At 40.6% G+C, this 18,077-nt stretch overlaps 1 protein-coding gene across 3 annotated transcripts in view; it reads right to left on the reverse strand.

Moving 5' to 3' along the window:
- The window catches only part of MINDY4 (MINDY lysine 48 deubiquitinase 4), a 74,209-nt gene that overhangs the window by 11,385 nt on the left and 44,747 nt on the right, over window positions 1-18,077 (reverse strand). For all 3 annotated transcript variants that reach the window (XM_058830966.1, XM_058830967.1, XM_058830965.1), the window contains 2 exons: window positions 9,985-10,048; window positions 7,502-7,663 (listed from right to left, as the gene is read on the reverse strand). In XM_058830966.1, the coding sequence (XP_058686949.1) occupies window positions 7,502-7,663; window positions 9,985-10,048 (226 nt within the window). The remainder of the gene's footprint in view (window positions 1-7,501; window positions 7,664-9,984; window positions 10,049-18,077) is intronic.

Genomic DNA, 18,077 nt, shown 5'->3' on the forward strand with positions numbered 1-18,077 from the left:
CAATTACAATCTGCAGAAAGCAGCAAGGGCATGAACTCTGAGACAACTGAGAGAGTCTAAAAATATTGTAGCTCGAATCCTTCTCTCCCAGAAGAAGGGAGAAGTCTTTGTTTTGGTCGCATCAATTTAGCCAGCTGAGGATCAGCTGCTGCCTCTGACACCAAGATACAAAAGATATTTTGTACAAGACATAATATGGAACTGTTCTGCTGACAAAGTAAGGACAACCCTCACTGTGAGGATTCCTTTGGCTGTTTCTTCAAGCATCAGCTGTCGTGTGGAGTAGAATCACTGAGTCATTCAGGTTGGAAAAGACCTCCAGGAGCATCGAGTCCAACCTCTGGCTGAACATCACCTCCACAACCAGACCAGAGCACCGAGTGCCACATCCAGAGCTTCCTTCAACACTCCCAGGAATGAGGACTCCACCACCTCCCTGGGCAGCCCATTCCAACATCTGACCACACTTCCAGTGAAGAAATTCCTGCTGATGTCCTGCCTGAACCTCCCCTGGTGCAGCCTGAGGCCGTTTCCTCCTGTCCTGTCACTTGTTGCCTGGGAGCAGAGGCCGACCCTCACCTCTCTACACCCTCCTGGCAGGGAGTTTGGAGAGAGCAGTAAGGTCATCCCTGAGCCTCCTTTTCTCCTCTCAACACCCCCAGCTCCCCCAGCAGCTCCTCACAGGACTGACTCTCCAGACCCTTCCCCATACACAGAATTATGCCCTCATTTAGCTGCTCCCAGCTGGTGAGGCCTGAGTGCTCCCTCAGCTGCCTGACCAGCCTGGTTGGCAGCAATGCTGGATAAAACCTGGAATAAAACTTGGAATAAAACCTGGAAACAGGACAGAGAAGAACAGGCATGAACACCCAATGTTCTGACTCCTCAGGAAACCCCTCAGACTCAGCAGAGTGTCTCTGTCATCCCACAAGAGCCTGACAGAGAGCAGGGCTGACAGAAACCCCTTCTTCCAGTGTCTTCCCTACATCTTCAGGGCTGAATTCCAAAGGTAAATCAGGGATATGCGACTTTCATCCTTTTTATAAAATATTATTTTTGATAAGAACTTGATGTCTGTGTTTTTATCACTGTTGAAGTACTGGTTTCCCAGCAGGTTCTTCAATCATTTTGAGGCAAAAGGAAAGTGAGGCAGAATGAATGAGGTGTGCCTTTTTCAATTTTTCAATTGTTTTCAGTTCCTACAGAGACTTCCCTGACCCTAATCCTCTCCCTTACAAAGCCCTCATGAATACTCATAAATTTCAGGGGCACCATTCTGATCTTTGGGAAACATCAACTTTTCAAAAGCCAGCACCTTCAAAGGGCTCATTCTCCATCTGACATCTGTGTGTATTCACACAATGCTGAAATTCAACCTACAGACAAGAATTTATTGCTGGAGAGTTATTCCAACAGATCTGCCAGGGTGAGTGGATGGTGCCTCACCACTCAGCCCTGATCTGTCCCTTGAACGAGGCCATCCTTTGCCATGGGCATTCCAAAAGAAACAAAAGAGAGAATGTGACACCAAAACCAAGCAGCACACCTGGATGTGAATCTGATGGCATTTTCCTCCAGGAGTTTTATCACTTGACATAATTTTACCTCCTTGCTTGTAGGACATTACTATTAATTTTCTAGTTATAATCAATCATTCCTTGCTTTAAGTTTCTTTCCCTGAATACAGCTGCTGGAGATGTTTATTTGAGAATAATCACAGTGTGTAATGGTTCCACAAAGGGCTGGGTTCTGTCAAACTGAGGAATTTTTGGTAGTACCAAATCCAGTAGGATTGACAAGCCAAAGGATAATTACACAAAGCTTTCAGAGTTAATTGTTTGTTCTGTCAGTGTTTTATTCCCCACAGCTGCAATGACCTTTTCTGGATGAATACTGAATTCCAAGGGTGTTAAGAGTGAAGTGGTGTAAAATCAGACACCTTTTCAGCAGCCCATGGAGGACCCAGGTCATCCATTCCACCAAACAACAATCAGCCCCACCACTGCTGTATTTGCAGATAAATAAGGGACACTGTGGGGGTAAAGTTATTGCCATTGCCAACTCCTTGATTTCAATCAGATTGAGAAAAATAAAATTAATGCTTACGAGATCTGACATTCAGAGTATGAACTAGGAGAGACAGAAATTGAAGAGTTTTTAGCCATGTATTTATAAAATAACAGCAAATACTACTGCTACACTGGAGCATCAGGTAATTTCTCTGCAGCTTTGGATCCTTTTTTCTTTGTTTTTTGTAGAAAAGAAAATCTTTCTGATAATCAGCTGGGGGGGGAAAAAAGGGATGTGACTGGAGAAGAATAGAAAGAGATGTGTGTTTTATTCTAGCACTCCCAAAGCTCCTGGAAAGCACTGGCTTCTGATTAAAGTTCCCTTATACTGTCATGGTGTAAAAAACCAGCAGATGTGGCAAGGAAAACAGACCTCAAGGTTCCAGGCAGCCTCAAGATCTTTTCTTTATCCCTGTCCCACTCAGCTGCTCTTCTGCAATGTCCCAAAAAATGAGGAAATTTTGAGGGAGATGTGGACCCTCACTCAGATTTCAGCATTTTTCCATCTCCTCACTGCACAGAAAGTTTACAGCCCGCATCAGGGAGTTACATCACTGCAATGCAAGGACAGGGCAGGATTCAGCCCACAGAACACTTCTGCATTTATTTCCAGGCCCTCTAATGCAGCTTAGCCCTTGGGCTTTGGCTGTAAAATCAAATAAGCAAGAGATGGCTATTGTCAGAAATTTAGACCCTCCCATTCATAAGTGATGCAGGGAGTTGGCTGAACTCTTACCTGAAGAATTTTCAGCCTAAAAAGCACCTAAAGTGAGACAGGATAAACCCAGATCCAAATGCAGGTGTTTATAATCCAGAGAGACATGTGGAAAATATCTGATTTATCATTTTCTGCTATTACCTATGTGCAAAGCACGCAGAGCTCTGCTAAACATGTGGGCTTTGTTATCCTTCTTGTCTTAAATAAAAACTCTGTGATTCTATTTCATTTGGAAGGATGTTGACAGGGAAGAAATGCCAATGCCCCAGCAAGAGTGACTGGCCTCTGGGAAAATAACTGGCCATAACTCAGAGGACAATAGAACTTCATTAAAAAAAAAAAAAAAAAATTCAGTTCCAGCCTAGAAAGGGAGATGTAAAAACAAGGAATGAAGAACAGACTTTCTCAAAGGCCAGTGCTTTGTCAGCCTTGTTTCAGTCAAATTTGAATGTACTCCATGTTTTTGCCCACAGTGATGCTCACTACAGCCTTACATAAACAGCAGCTTCCTTTGCTGCATCTGCAGGGCACAACATTTACACCTATTCCTGAAAAATAAACGGAAAATTGAAGCCAACCATCAGTTTCCATTTTGCACTTGACTGTTTTTGTGGCTGGTTTCTCAAACGAGGTGGTTAAAACCCTCTAAACTTTCCCCTCCACGACTCCTCCAATGGCCTGGTTTGAATCCAGCCCATCTGATGGGGAAAAGAAATTGTTTAGGGGACACATTTCCCTGGGAAGAAGGTTATAGGAGGGACATTCCACAGGGCAAAAGCACAGGTGAGGTGCCAGGGGACAGAGCATGTGTGCTGAATTTCATCGTTCAAGTAGGCCTTGTCATAGCACAGAGTGGTTTCTTCAAAAGGACCAAAGATAATATTTCCCATCTGTGGAATTTTAATGAATAGATTCTGTCTGTTTCTGTTGCTTTACTCTGTCTGTTTGAAAAGAAATAGGGAAAATGTGTGTAGCTTCTTTGTCAATGCCCTGTTTTCAGACAAGCAAAAACTTAAAAGCACCAGGGCACCAGGTCCCTTGAGGTGCTGGCAGCTCAGGCAGGGGCTGGGACAGTCAGAAATCAGAGCAGGGTGAATTTGGGAGGTCAGACAACAAGAGGTTTAACTGACAGGACAGCTTAAAGCAGGAAAGAATTGGTGAAAACAAAGACAAATCAGAGAGAAGGCTCAAAAGAGACAAATAACTTTGAATATTTCTATTTCCTCACATACAACAGCACATACCTAAAGTGGCTTCAAAAAACATTTCAGATGGATGGTGAAATTCATCAGCCAGCACCACAGTGCCTTTAAATGAGATTCAGACCTGTACTCATGCCAGGAGCTTACTGGGATAAACACTTGGACTTTTATTCACCTATTACCCCTCTGTGGAAAGTGGAAATGACACTTGCCATTCATGCAAAGAACAGATCTGCTAATAGGAAATGGCATGTAAATGATATATATTATTGCTATTGTTATCGTTATTCATGTTAATTATAGTAATATGACTGAAGAATTAGCAAGTTATGAAAGACAATAATGAAAATAATCTGCTAAACTTGTTACCTTAGAATGCAGATTATTTTTCCCTTTTTCACTTTTATTTAATGACCTGACATAGACACGAGGAGCCTCTGTTTCCATCTCTTGCTACTTTTAATGACACATTTTGAAAGAAAGGATTTCATCATTCTAAGCCTTTTCACCTACAATTTTAATGTGACATTTAAACCAAAGGTTCTGAGCCAAACACAGGGATTTTCTCACCCAGGAGTGCTAAAATTGGTCCTGCCCACTCCTGTGCCTCATCCCCTTCTCCAAGGCCTTGTCCCTGCTGAGAAACCACTCAGCTTCCCCGAGACTGAACTGCTGGATCCTGCAGCTCAGCAGACTGAGGAAACCCCCAGCAATTCCATGGGGAAATGTTTCTATTGCTTGACTTGCTCTACATAAATCCCAGGAAACCTAAAATCTCAATTTAGGCTCCTAAGTTAAATGTGTAAGATCACATGGAATTGATATTGCTTAAATACAGGCTTTTAGCACAAAGAAAAGAAACCCAAAGATGTGTAACTTGCCTACTGAAAAGCAGCAGAATTGGACTTTTATCTTTTTTCCCGCATTAAAATCCAGAATCTCACTGTGAAACTAAACGTTTGCACATGAAACAGATGGAATGGATCCATCTGCCATTGTGAAACAATTTGCAGCAAGTAATTACCCTGCAAAAACTCCACAGAGTTTGGTGATATGTCAGGACCCAGAGTGATGATTGAACATTAACAATTCCAGACAAATTACCCGGGGCACACGTTTTTCTCATCAGCAAAGATAACACAGGATCCACTGGAGGAGATGAATGGATGGGGAACAGAGGAATTCTCCAGGCAGCCACTGGAAGAAAAGGGATGGAGCATTTTCTTTTGGGGTTTGCCACTGTTGGAGTTTGAGGATTAATCCACGTGCCCTCACAACATCTGCAACTCAGAAGCCACGCCAGGGGAATTGTGGATTACACAGAAATGCTCCACATATTAGAAAAATGAGATGAAATGGTAGAGAAGTCTTCCTCCATGTGGATTTACTGCATCTAGCCGGGAATCTTGAATATCCTGTCCTAAATGTGCTGGTAATTTGGAACAAGTCTAGAGCAGGGAAATAAAAACAAGCTTTGGACAGGATGTGCTGATAAAAAAGGGAGGCACTGTTACATCAGCTGCAAATGCCCAGCGGATGGGGATGAATTGTTTAGGGGGCAGGCTGGATTACAAGTAAAATTATAATTAGAGGAAACTAAGTAAATGAAGAGTCTGATTTATTAATAGTATTTCCAAACACAGGCTGTGTAGTTGATATTGAAATCTCCAAATTCACAAGGACCTGCAAATCTTTATTTGCATTTATTCATGTTTTAGAGTAGATGTGGATGAGAAAAGCTGTAAGATCACAGTTATATGAACTAAAATCAATGAAAAAATGGTCATCTGAACAAAAAGGCAGGAACTTTGTGGATACAGATTTTTAAAAGAAACCCTGCTATATAACAGGACACAAAAATATCCTGAGTAATCCTCTGAGAGATTGGCTGGATGTGACCTAAAGGGAGTTTTCTGACTCCAGTGTCTGTGATTCACCATATAGCACGCTCAGGATTTTCTTACTCCTGGAAACAAAAAATAAAAAATAGACCCAACCAAAAATGACAGTCCTTTTCCATGGCTGGGTTCTGTTACCAGCCTCAGAGCCACACTGTAATTGGATGCTGGGAGGAATAAAAGAGTCACTTTGAAAGACAAATTCTATTCCCAGTTCCACCTCTACAAACTGCCACTGACATTTCTTTTTCCTGAACTGCTCTAAATTTTGTAACAGGAAGCAGAATCTGGCCCCTCACGCTGAAGCCACAGTGGAGACTCCCCAGTTTCGGGCCAAAATCCACCAAAATCTGACTTTTGTCCCAGTCCTAAGCAGACATCGCCTCTGAACTGAAATGCAGAGAACACCCAGATGTTCTTAATAAAAACCAGGACAATTTGCAGCAGATGCCCAACTAGTGTAGACTCTTAAAAAAAAAAAAGGAAACTACGTCTACTGGAGTTTCTGTAACTGATTAAGTCACTGGCTTGGAAAAACAGATCCCTGCTCATGAGTCCAGCTCCCATGCAAGAGCCCAGCAGTAGAAACAGATCCCCTCTACCATGTAATTTGCAGAATAAGTGGAAAATGGTGTCTGAATCTCTGGGTAACTTATTTTATTTTTAGAGGGCAGGTGGGTAAGAAATAGCCCTTACCTGCCCTGACCTCATTTACCATTTTGCTGCTCCCGAGTCATTTTCCTCACTGGAGAATGGAAAAAATGCTGGAGTGGTGCTTAACCATTTTCTTGAGGGTTTAAATGTCACATTGTTTATAGAAAAGAGAAAGAAGCATGAACTAGACACAGAAGCTGATTTATTTTTAGTACACTCTATTCTGAATTAATCTGATTTGGATACACTGATAAGCTGCCTTGACTGAATTCAAGCCTTCTGTAATCCTGTAAATAATGTAAATTATTGTGTTAATTAAAAATAACAAAAACTGTAATTTGCCAGTAGCAGGAGAATGTATCTGACTTTAGAAGGGAAGGAGCTAAAATCAAGCTTTGTTTTCAAAGTTTTATAAATGTGTCACATATTTTTATCAGATCAGCACAAACAAATCCTTTGGTAATCACTTTCAAACTTTTATAGAGATGCTGCTGCTGCAAATGCAGGTGGGACTGCTACAAATATCTAACAAAATAAAGAGAATTTCAAATAATAATCCTGCATCAAACACAAGATTGGCTGTTTAGGACAGAACATGTCTTCAGGGAAGATGTCCTTCCTGCCATCCTCCATCTCTTGATGGAGAGCACTGAAATCCTTACACAGGTTTTTCCTGAGGTAAATTAATCCCTGTCACTCCTTTGAAAGTTTTAATCTATCTTTTAATTTTCATGATGACTACAATTAAAATATGACTATCAAAAGCAATTAAAGGGAACAATCCCACTGCATTAACAGCTATTTTAATTGCCTGTAATTTTTTTTTACTGGTAATAGAACCACCACTTCAGCACAGAAAAGATAAACTGAACCAAGCAACTTTGCTGCTTTACTTACTCCAAGCTGATTTTAGAAGTAATTGCTTTCTTTTTAATTAAAGCAGGAGAATGGAAAGCATACCTGACAGACATCATAGTGCTCAAACAGGGACAGCAAACCAATGTCACTGCGGCTCGTGATGCCTTTCAAAATGGTGATATTGCCATTCCCAGAGTCCAGCTCTATCACATTGTTGAAAACATTGGATACAGCTTTGCCAGTCAAAAGCAAGTTCACCAATTCCTGTTTGGGACAAAAACAGAACAGAAATCAAAGAGTAGTTAATCAGCACAAGACTGATTGAGGATTGATGAAGTCACACATGTACGTGACCCCTAATTTATGCAGTGGCTTTAGGTTTATGGTTAGGATTAAAATTGCTTATATGAAGATTCCAGATATTTTGGTCAAAGTCTCCCAAAGTACAATGAGGAAATTATAACATCCTGTGTTGGAAGGGACCCACAAGGGTCATCAAGTCCCACCCTGTGCCTGAGAACGCTGTCTAAATCCTCCTGGAGCTCTGGTCCTTGGGGCTGTGACCATGCCCTGGGGAGCCTGGGCAGTGCCCAGCACCCTCTGGGAAAAAAGACCTTTTCCATCTGTGGGTTGGATTTTTTGTCCAAAAGGATGCTGTGAGAGACAGTACTGAAAGCTTTGCTGAAGTCCAAATATTAGAGGAGTTTTCAATTTTCATCCTTCTGGAGGCAAACTGCTGATAATTTATTTCCTCTCACATCCAACTCACAAACATCTCATTTAAGTGTTGATTTTTGTTTTTTTTTTAATGAAAGCTTCTTCTTTAAAATGAAAAGTACAGCATGAATGACATAAACTCAAAGCCTGTACAGTACTACATGACATTTCTGTATGTGCTTAGTGATGTATTTTTTATGTTGGACAAGATTTGTTAAATTATAATTCTTTCTCACTGATTATTTCTGGCTGAACTCTCCTTCAGTAAGACAATTACCCATATGGGCCCAGATCACTAAGATATTGATATTTCCTAGAGGTGATTGCTGATTATTCCCTCTCCAGTTGAAACAGGGGTGTGACAGAGGCTAAACAGCTGCGAGAGGACGGGTGGCATTTGCACATGTGAGTGTGCCTGAAGTTCAGGAACAGAGATTTGGGGTATTTTCCTCAGCTAACATCCCACCAGGGCAGCATGAAAGCAGAGCTAACAGCAGGCTGTGCTGCAGCAGTGAACCAGCTCACTATTAATAAATAACATATGGCTAGAAACAGGAGGGGAAATAACAAAGAGAGAGTTTCCAGAAAAAATACTGCAAACCACCATGCCCAAAGGCGTGAATAACTCTGGTATGGCCAGTTTGGAACTGGTTTTAAGAATACTGCATACAATGAAGGCTCTGTGTTTCTCCTGAAGGATTCCCCAGAATTTATAGGCTTTTACTGATATTTTTAGCACATCTGATTCACAATCACTGATATTCTACCACCTTCTTGAGGAACTGTGTGGTCACAGTACAAAAGTCTCCTCTAGCAACAAGAGGAGAACATGAAGCCTGTTTTTTGCAGCCAGAAGGGCAATAGACAGGATCCTGAAATCACTGAGGAGCTCCAGGATCAGCCCTGGAACCTCAGGCACCTTTCTGAGAGGGCAGGGAGGGAACACAGAGACATCTCAGCACAGAAATCAGCCAAGGAGCCCCAGAGAGGCAGATGAGAGGAGTGTGAGGACATGGACACAGGGCACAGGCAGGAACAGGCCAGACAAACAGCCTGAACCACTGAAAGCAGAGACAAGAATGTGCCAAAACACGAGGAAAAAGAATAAAGGATGAAGGTGCTTGATGTTATGGGGATAAGGGAAAAAACCAAAAGAATGTGGTGGAGATTTTATAGCAGCTTTCCCATACCTCAGGGGGCTGCTGGAGAGCTGGAGAGGGACCTTCCACAAGGGCATGGAGTGATGGGACAAGAGGGAATGATCTGCAGCTGAAGGAGTGAAGGTTTAGCTGATATTTGGAAGAAATTCTTTCCTGTGAGGGTGGTGAGGCCCTGGCACAGGCTGCCCTGAGAGGATGTGGATATCCCATCCCTAGAGATGTTCAAGAACAGGCTGGATGGGGCTTGGAGCAAGCTGGGAGAGTGAAGCCTAGAAGGGCTGGAACAAGATGAACTTTAAGGTCTGTCGCCCTGAAAACTCAGCTTCTGAGCTTGCTGACATGGTTTTCTAAAGCCTTTCCCAGGACAGTAACTGTAAACATAGATATGTGTACATTCTTTCTGTTCCACGTCTTGTGATGGGCATCTCTCATGGCCAGTGCAGTGAGAAAGTGTTATCCTGACCATCCAATCCCTGGCTGTGGTCAGAAGCCTATAAATCCTGGGAGGAAAAATAAACTTTCTCTTCTTTCCACCACACCTCGACCTGTGTCTGTGTGATCTATTCATCTTCAGCGGCAACAACGTCCCTTCCAACCCAAACCATTCTGTGATTCCATGACTCTGTGACTTAAGAAATTCCATCTCTTCCCTGAGGTGAGTCCAGAGCAGAGGCACAGGACATCCCCAGAACTGGACCTTTAACTCACCTGAGTGCAGTAGCCGTGGCTGCCGATCAGGCGGTTTGTGAGCACATCGAAGTCATTGCGCACCCTGGAAACACAGATTTTAAACCAATTACATTTAAATACAATTGCTTCTTTTCGTTAGGCCTAACATCTCCAAATCTTACTGAAAAACAAAAAAAACTGTTCCCATCCATAAATACAGCCCTGCATTTTCTGAGTCCTTTCAAGGTGATTTTGCACATGGCAAAAAAAGAAAAAAAATTAATAATTCAACCTGTGGGAAGCAGAAGTTTGGTAGAGCAATGCTTGAAGGGAACAGCTGTAGAGAAAAGAAGTCATTGTCACCACTAGTTAGAATTTTAGAAATTAGAATTACTGCACTATTTGTGTGACAGAATGACAGAATGGGTGAGGTTGGAAGGGATCTCTGGAGGTCCCTTTGTCCACCCCACCTCTGGTACCTAAAGCCAGGTCCACATCTGGATGGTTTCTGATTCTCTCTAAGGAGACAAGACTCCCCAAAATACCTGGGCAACACATTCCAGTACTCAGATAAGATCTGCCATTTGCTTTTCCCATCATAAATACTTGTATTATATCCATACAATCTGTACACTACACTGTCCATGAAAAGAAGAAGGGTAAAAAACAAACAAACAAACAAATCCCCCAGGTGTACACATTTATCATGGTGCTGTGTGGCCCCAGTTTACACATTGTGACACCAAAGGGAAAAGTCTGTGAAGCTGCATTGCCCATAATTATGGAGTAATATGTCCCCAAACCAAGCTCACTCTCTCCTAACTCCTGGAATTACTGAATTAGTGATTGGTTGATGGCCTAAACCATAAAGGTTGTAACTGTAATCGTTTTTTATCCTGCAGATATAATGGAATGGCAAACATTATTTTATACATGAAAAAAAGTTTAATCTAGGCTGGAGGAAAAGCAGTGCACTGTGTTCTGGGAGAGCCGTGGCAATAAAACCCACTGATTAATCCTATGGGTCATAAAAAAGCTGTTTTCCTTCAGCATAAAATACACTGATCTCAATTGTTTTGACTCTGTCTTTATTTTGATATTGCTACTGAGGTAGAGACAATGCCTGAATAATGATCAATTAAAACTTATTTATTCTACACACATCCAGGCGCCTCATTCTTATTTGAATTGGCAAATCTATGCATACAAATATCCATGTTTCTTGACAACTGGCACAATTAATTTTGTTTTAAAATGGATGTATTTTGTTTCTGACAAAGTAGGAGTTGAATTGATGTGGCCAGGGTAAACCTAGCTGGAAATTTCCCCTTAACATTGCTACACATGCTCCATTAAAAATGTATTTATTAAGTAAAAAACTAGGACGTTTTCTGTCTTCATCCCAAACTTTAGATAACTATTTTTCCATAGGTTTTCTTTGAATGCCAAAATCAGAATGTAACATATAATTTAGAGGTTTATAGCCCTAAAAATATTTAAAATAATTCAAAATAAGTCATAGTCGTGGAATCACAATTCCCGAACTTCAGATAATTATTTTCTCATAGGATTTCTCTGGTAGCCAAAATCAGAATGCAACATACAATTTTGAGGTTTACAGCCCTAAAAATATTTAAAATAATCAGAAAAAGTCATAGTCATGGAATCACAATCCCCAGACATTAGATAATTATTTTCTCACAGGACTTCTTTGGATGCAACATATAATTTTGAGGTTTACAGCCCTAAAAGTATTTAAAATAATTAAGAAAAAAGTCATAGTCATGGAACCACAATTCCCATTTTGAAAAGTGCATTTTATCCCTTTTGCAAAAACACATTTCACCCCTTTTGAAAACACTTATTTTAAAGACAATTTACAAGTCCGTGTCAGACATAACAAAGTGCCACTGACGTCTCTTGCCCGTGTGAAATCAAAGGGAAGGCCGGGGAAAGTGTGCCCGTGACACGGAAAACTCCCTCGTGCACCACTGCAAGGCATGGATGGGATGATAAAAATCTTTGGATTTTGGCCATTTTTCAGTTTTAGCAACGGTCTCATCTCGCCAGCGCCGCGGGCAGAATGTCCAACATGCGTCAGTCGGGGACGAGGGGACATACGCCACACACAATGGCAGGAAGCTCTAATTCCATCCGAAGGCACAAACAATCTGGGAGTCTGGAGGTGGATCTGGGCTCCTCCAGAAGAAGGACAACATCTGCCTTTGCAATCAGCCCTGCTGCTGAGGAAACCGACCTCAGGCGCGCGGCCGCGGGGTTTACACCGCGCTCCTTACGCCTCACCTTGCTCTGCGCGTTTGGGCTCTTAATCCTCCCTGCCAAAGCCTCTCTGCAGGTGTGTTTGGGGTGTTCCAGGTGCAAGGGCACTTTGTGCATTGTAAAAACATCAAATAGTGACAATTCTCTGGTTGTCTTCTGCCAGGGTGTGGAGACACCCATTGGTGATGGGGAAATTGGAAGTGTTTGTTCGTTCTGCTCTCCTGGCTGTCTGATGTCAATGCAGACATAAAATCTATAAATCATTACCACTAACAGACTGCCCCAGCATGGAAATTTCAATTTATAATTTTAAAATCACTTATAAACATAAAAAAAACCCACACTAATTAGAAGCCAGGGGTCTTTTAAGTGTCCCAGTGATCATCAGACAACGATTTAAAGCTTGACTCTGTGAATCTCTTTTTAATTTACAGCTCAACACTCCATGTGCTGCTGTAACATCAGAGATCGGTAAATAGACACTAAAAAACAAGTGTTAATGATAAATACTCCTTTCTTGTGCTGTACTATCACTATTTTCACATGTTGTGAGAGTCCATAATCCCAGCTGGAGAGTGGGGTAGGGGAATGCTGGCTGCCAGAGCAGAACAGTGGCGTTTGCCCCTCCTGCTAATATTATAAAGTCAGTTACAAAAAAAAATAAATAAAATTATTCAGGCAGAAAGGAAGACACTGATTTTTAAAATCTCCTTAATAAAGCTTTTAAATCAAGCATCTGCTCCATGTGAAGTTTTCAGCAGAAATCATTCCCTGTGCTGATACGAATCAAAAAGTTGACAACGAGACTTTGCTAAATTTCAGGTCACTTGTAAGATCTCCCAGCTTGATTTTTAGTTTTAATTGTCATGTGTGTGATGTGTTTTACACCTGCATGAAAACAGGGAAGACAGAGTTTGGATTCTAAAATATTTACAGAATGTGGATATGTTTTTAATATGCTCACAGAACTTAAATAACATGGCAAAACTCAGCTCTACATGGTTTATTCACTTTGTACTGTTCTTTTAAAAAATATTTACATTAAAACCCTTTTCCCCCTCAAAAAAGAGTAATTGTGAGCCCTTATCCTGAGGCTTAACCGTCCTTTCAGCCCTCATGTGAGAAAACATTTTATCCTGACATTATTATCACACAAAACGAGCATCATTACGTGGTGAAACCAAAAGATGTTTAAGGTGGCTTCAGAGTAAAAACTTAATTTATAGGAGCTGGAGAAATCCCCTCATGACAGAAATCACCAAAATACAGCTGGTGTGAATTATACCTTTATTTTCATGGGTTTTAATGCTGCTGGGTTTAAGGCAGGGATGCCTGAAAGTCCTTCCAAAAAATATCTTTATGTATTATAAATTCATTTTCTCTCCATGCTCCTGTTGGTGAATCTGTGTTTATCTTCAGCCTGGTTGTAATTGTTTGTTTCAAGTTATAAATAATGTTTTTATAAAGGAAATTAAGTACTGAAGGTGGACAGATGCTCTGAGCCAAACTTTTGACTGCTCTGAATTGTCACAGCCAGGCTGACACAATTTGCTGACTTCCAGACAGGTATTAGAGATCTGCCTAGAAACCAATCCATTCTGGGATATAAAATAACAAAAAAATAATAAAAAAATAAATCTAAAAGCTTAAGACAGATGAACAAAACCACTGTTTGATAGAACAAACTCCAATGTCATGATAAACCTTAGCACTGATGGTGATTTGATAAAATACCATCATATTAAATATTAAATATATGATAAAATACCATCCACACAGTGACCTGTATGGACTAAATAAAGCTTTAAAAGTGCATAAATACAGATCCAAAATATCAATATTTTGAGCCCTGGAATCTCCAATATAACGTAACCTGCAATGAGATGAACTTTTCCTTAGCAAAAATTAAGTGAAATAAATGTTTTTCAAATGCTTCACATACATTTACTCTCAATTTACTTCTGGGGAAATTCTTGACAAGTCTTCAATGGAGAATAATTAAATATTGAATACAAAAGTCCAATACAAACTGTAATAGTGGGAATAATCCCAGACTATCACAATGTAAGTCAGTTCATGCCACAGGTATCGTTTGGCTTGATAACAGAAGAAAATAAAATAATAGAAAAGAAAAAATAGTGCATTTGGGTAAGTGTTGGCTGGTTTAGAGTCCTTAACTCTGAGGCAAAGCTGCCACAGAAAATTGGTGACCTCAATTTGTTCATGGCAACAGACAGTCACATTAACAAACACACAATTACAAGTCTACTCCCAAAATAGATTTGGGGTTGGGAGGGAGAAAAAACTCATCCTCAGGAATGAGGATTTCAAATAATTACAATGGGGATGTGGAAAATGACAGGATGGGTGACTGCCTTATTGTGTAAATAATGTTCCAGAATATTTCTCTTTTTTTTTTTAATACTGGAACATGGCAAAGGTATCAGATGAATGTTCAAAGAAGAGAAGTGTCTCTCTAAAAAAAAAAAATAAAATTTTGTTTGGGATTCAGACCAGGGGAAGCAAGGAAGTGGCTTCATTATTTATCACTTTTGCCACACACCTGCTAATTTCACAAAGTTCTTTAAACAGTCTGGGCACTCATGCAGGTTAATTCATCAGCTCTGCTGCTCCAGGGTGCTGACAAACAATGGGAAGTATTTATATTTCACAGGGATTGATCTGATGGGAAAAATGATTAATCTATTGGCATATTCAACCCACTATTTATTTTTTTTTAAACAAATTATCACTATGACTGAATGCAATATCCTCCGGAGTGCAACAGAACAGGCAAAAATATTAAAGCTGTATCTAACTCACCACAGTGACCCTTCAGAAAACAGATGAATAATCTGAATGTATGAAAGTAACCTGCTGAAATTTGGCCAAAATCTGACAATTTACTTGTTACTGCTACATTTGGTAGCAGAATCACACTTATCTTACCACACCTCTGCAGTCTTTTAATCAATATACTTTATTTCCCTAAAATCAAAAGAATTAATTTCTGAAATGCTTTGATTTGCTACACAAAAGGGGAAAAAATGAGATTGGAAAGATGAAAAAGCTGATCAATCACTTCAGGGCAGGATTCATAATCTTTCTATATCTGAAGATGAACACATAAGCAGGCAATCACTCTGGAATTCTAAGTTTGTATACATGGAGAGAAACTGGATCATCCTGAAGGCAATTTAGGTGACCTTGTTTAGGTGATTTGCAGAGTAGAGGAAGAAACCTCAGGGAAATTCCTTTTCTCCATGTGATGAACACACAGTAAAAGGAGCCTGCCAAAACCTGGCCGTGGACATCAAATTGCTAAATTTGGAGGGAGAAATCACAAACATTCTGGCACTGAAGACAGAATGAGTCTATTTTTTATTTTTTAGATTAAAAGCTGAGGAGTGAGAAATAAGGTTGATACAGAAATAAAGACACCCTGTAGCCATTCTTTGAAGAAGACTCCTCAATTGGACAAAGCAATTAAAAGTTCAATGTCTTTAAGTCAATTTACTACAGATTTTAGCTCAACAGAATCTGAGCATTTAGATATGGCAGGATCAGAGGAATTTCAGTTAAAAACTGGAGCAGCTTTCCTGTGGGAAAGAAGACCAGGATCATTTCACTACAGCAGGACGCAACTGATAGACTCCAAGAGATGTTCAAAAGGAAAGGAGAAGGTTAAGGAACATTTCCTCACTACTTTCCATAACATGAATTCCACCACACTCCTTAGACTTACTGGGCAGTTCAAGGAAAAGAAAGGAAAAATCCTTTCACACAAGATTTCTGCAGTGGGGAGCTCACTGCCACAGGGGCTGTGGAGGCCAAAAGGATTAAAGGGTTTAGAGAAATTTTGTGGAGGACAAGTTTCATCAAGGGCCAATAAACTCAGTGACCTGGACACATCTGCCAGCCTGAAAAATCCTGGAATTACTGCTGGAAACAGGGAGAATATTCCACCAGCATGATTCTTCACTGCATTTTTTAGTTTCCTATCTTTTCCCTACCAAACCCAGGCTAACAGGATTGCAGAACCTTGAAGCTACAGGGCCAGTCCTATGGGAGCAGGGGCAGTTAAACCCACACAGAACAATATTCCATGTTTATATCAGCCCTGGTGTGGAATACACACATCCCATGCTGGGATAAAGCAGAATTGTGCAGAGGGAGAAGAGAGGATGATGGTCTCTGCATCTGTTACTCTCTTCCACAGAAATCCACATTTCTCAGCTGTTTTCTTGGCTTTCCATACTTTTCTTTACAGGTCAGGAACCTGGAATCTGGTCACCCTTTGATGAGGTTTACTGACTCAACAGGCTGTTTACTGATGCACTTTCACTCTGTACTAATACTGATCTTTACATTAAATAACTTTCCCTGCCTTGTTTAGTTACAACCACCAGCACCTCAGTTTTTTAGAAAATAGTTATGTCCCACTCAAAATTTGCATTTTTTAAGGCTAGAAAACATAGAATCTTTTGCACTTCTAGAATTCTTCTCTGAGGAAAGAGATTCCTTCTTCCCCTGGTCTGTGCTTTTCCTACACTTCTCCAGCTTTAATGTGTGACCCCAGCCTGCCATGGTGTTTCTCTAAGGACACATCAGTGCCTTGCACAATCCATTAACATTTCTTCACCTCCCAAAACTATTTATGCTGATACACCCTCAGAGCAGATCCAAGGTTATTTTTTAATGCTGGCCCAGAGTCACTGTGTGCTCTGCTGCTCCTCCTCCTGCCATTTACAGCTGATGAACCCCCCAGTACAGTAGTGAGCAGTCTCTGTTTACAAGACCTTGCAGTTTCTGTCATGAAAATAAATTCCCTTTTTATTGCCCTCATCATCAGGCTGAGCCAACTCTTTTTTACAGCACGATTTTTGTTCTCTATACTGACAGGGCCTTTCATCTTCTCAGTCATCAGGTCACTTCATCAGCACACCACTCCCTTTGTCCAGCATTATTGTAGGGAATAAAACATTTTTAATCCCCCACCGATCATGGACAAACTCCATCAGTCACCAGCCCCATGCTAACAACACCTTTCTGAGTCTCTTTCCTAATCACCTTTAGAATCCTTAAAAGATGTGTTATTTTCACATGAGTAAACGATTTTTCATTTGACATATAAAATAAAAATCTCTTATTGGGTCTCCATTAACTAATCTTATTCTATTTTCCTTTTTTTTATTTTTTTTTTTTTTAGTTTAACTAAGAATTCTCCATTTGCTCCTATCACTGCAAGTCAAGTTTCTCTATATCTAAATAAGGCATGACAATAAGGCTTTTAGGATCAGGTCCATTCATAAAGCCTGGCAAAGCAAGAGAAAGCTTCAAAGTGCTGAATAAATTTAGGAATGAGGTATAGGTACAAAGACGACTGCTTTATTTTTTCCTTCCCATTGTGTAGCCATCATCAGTTTTTCAGGTTAAATTCCCACAGATTTGATTCAGTTTTTAGGCACAAATTCCAATTAGCCACGCTGACTTTGCACCGTGTTGCTCTCCTTACTGAAAAGCAGAATATTAATTTAGACCTGGAGCATTCTTTACATTATTCCTGATATCAGCCACCTCCACTCTGCACAGAAACCTCACGCCTTTTCCTGATATCTTTGCATTAATGTGATAAGGAAATCACCTCAGGTCTGACCTCATCTGAACCACATTTTTTCTCCATTTTCCAACACCAGGACTCAGACCACTGATGACAGAGAAGGTTGTTGCTCACCACCCTTTTTTCATTCCTCTGCACTATTTTAAGAAGTCAGAAAAGTCCCCAGAGAATGAGCTAAAAATCTTCCCTTTCTTCAGCTCCTCAGCTTTGTGATTTATCCTGACCTGCTCCA

This window comes from Poecile atricapillus, chromosome 2, assembly GCF_030490865.1.
Source record: "Poecile atricapillus isolate bPoeAtr1 chromosome 2, bPoeAtr1.hap1, whole genome shotgun sequence".
In the NCBI taxonomy this organism is placed as follows: Eukaryota; Metazoa; Chordata; class Aves; order Passeriformes; family Paridae; genus Poecile; species Poecile atricapillus.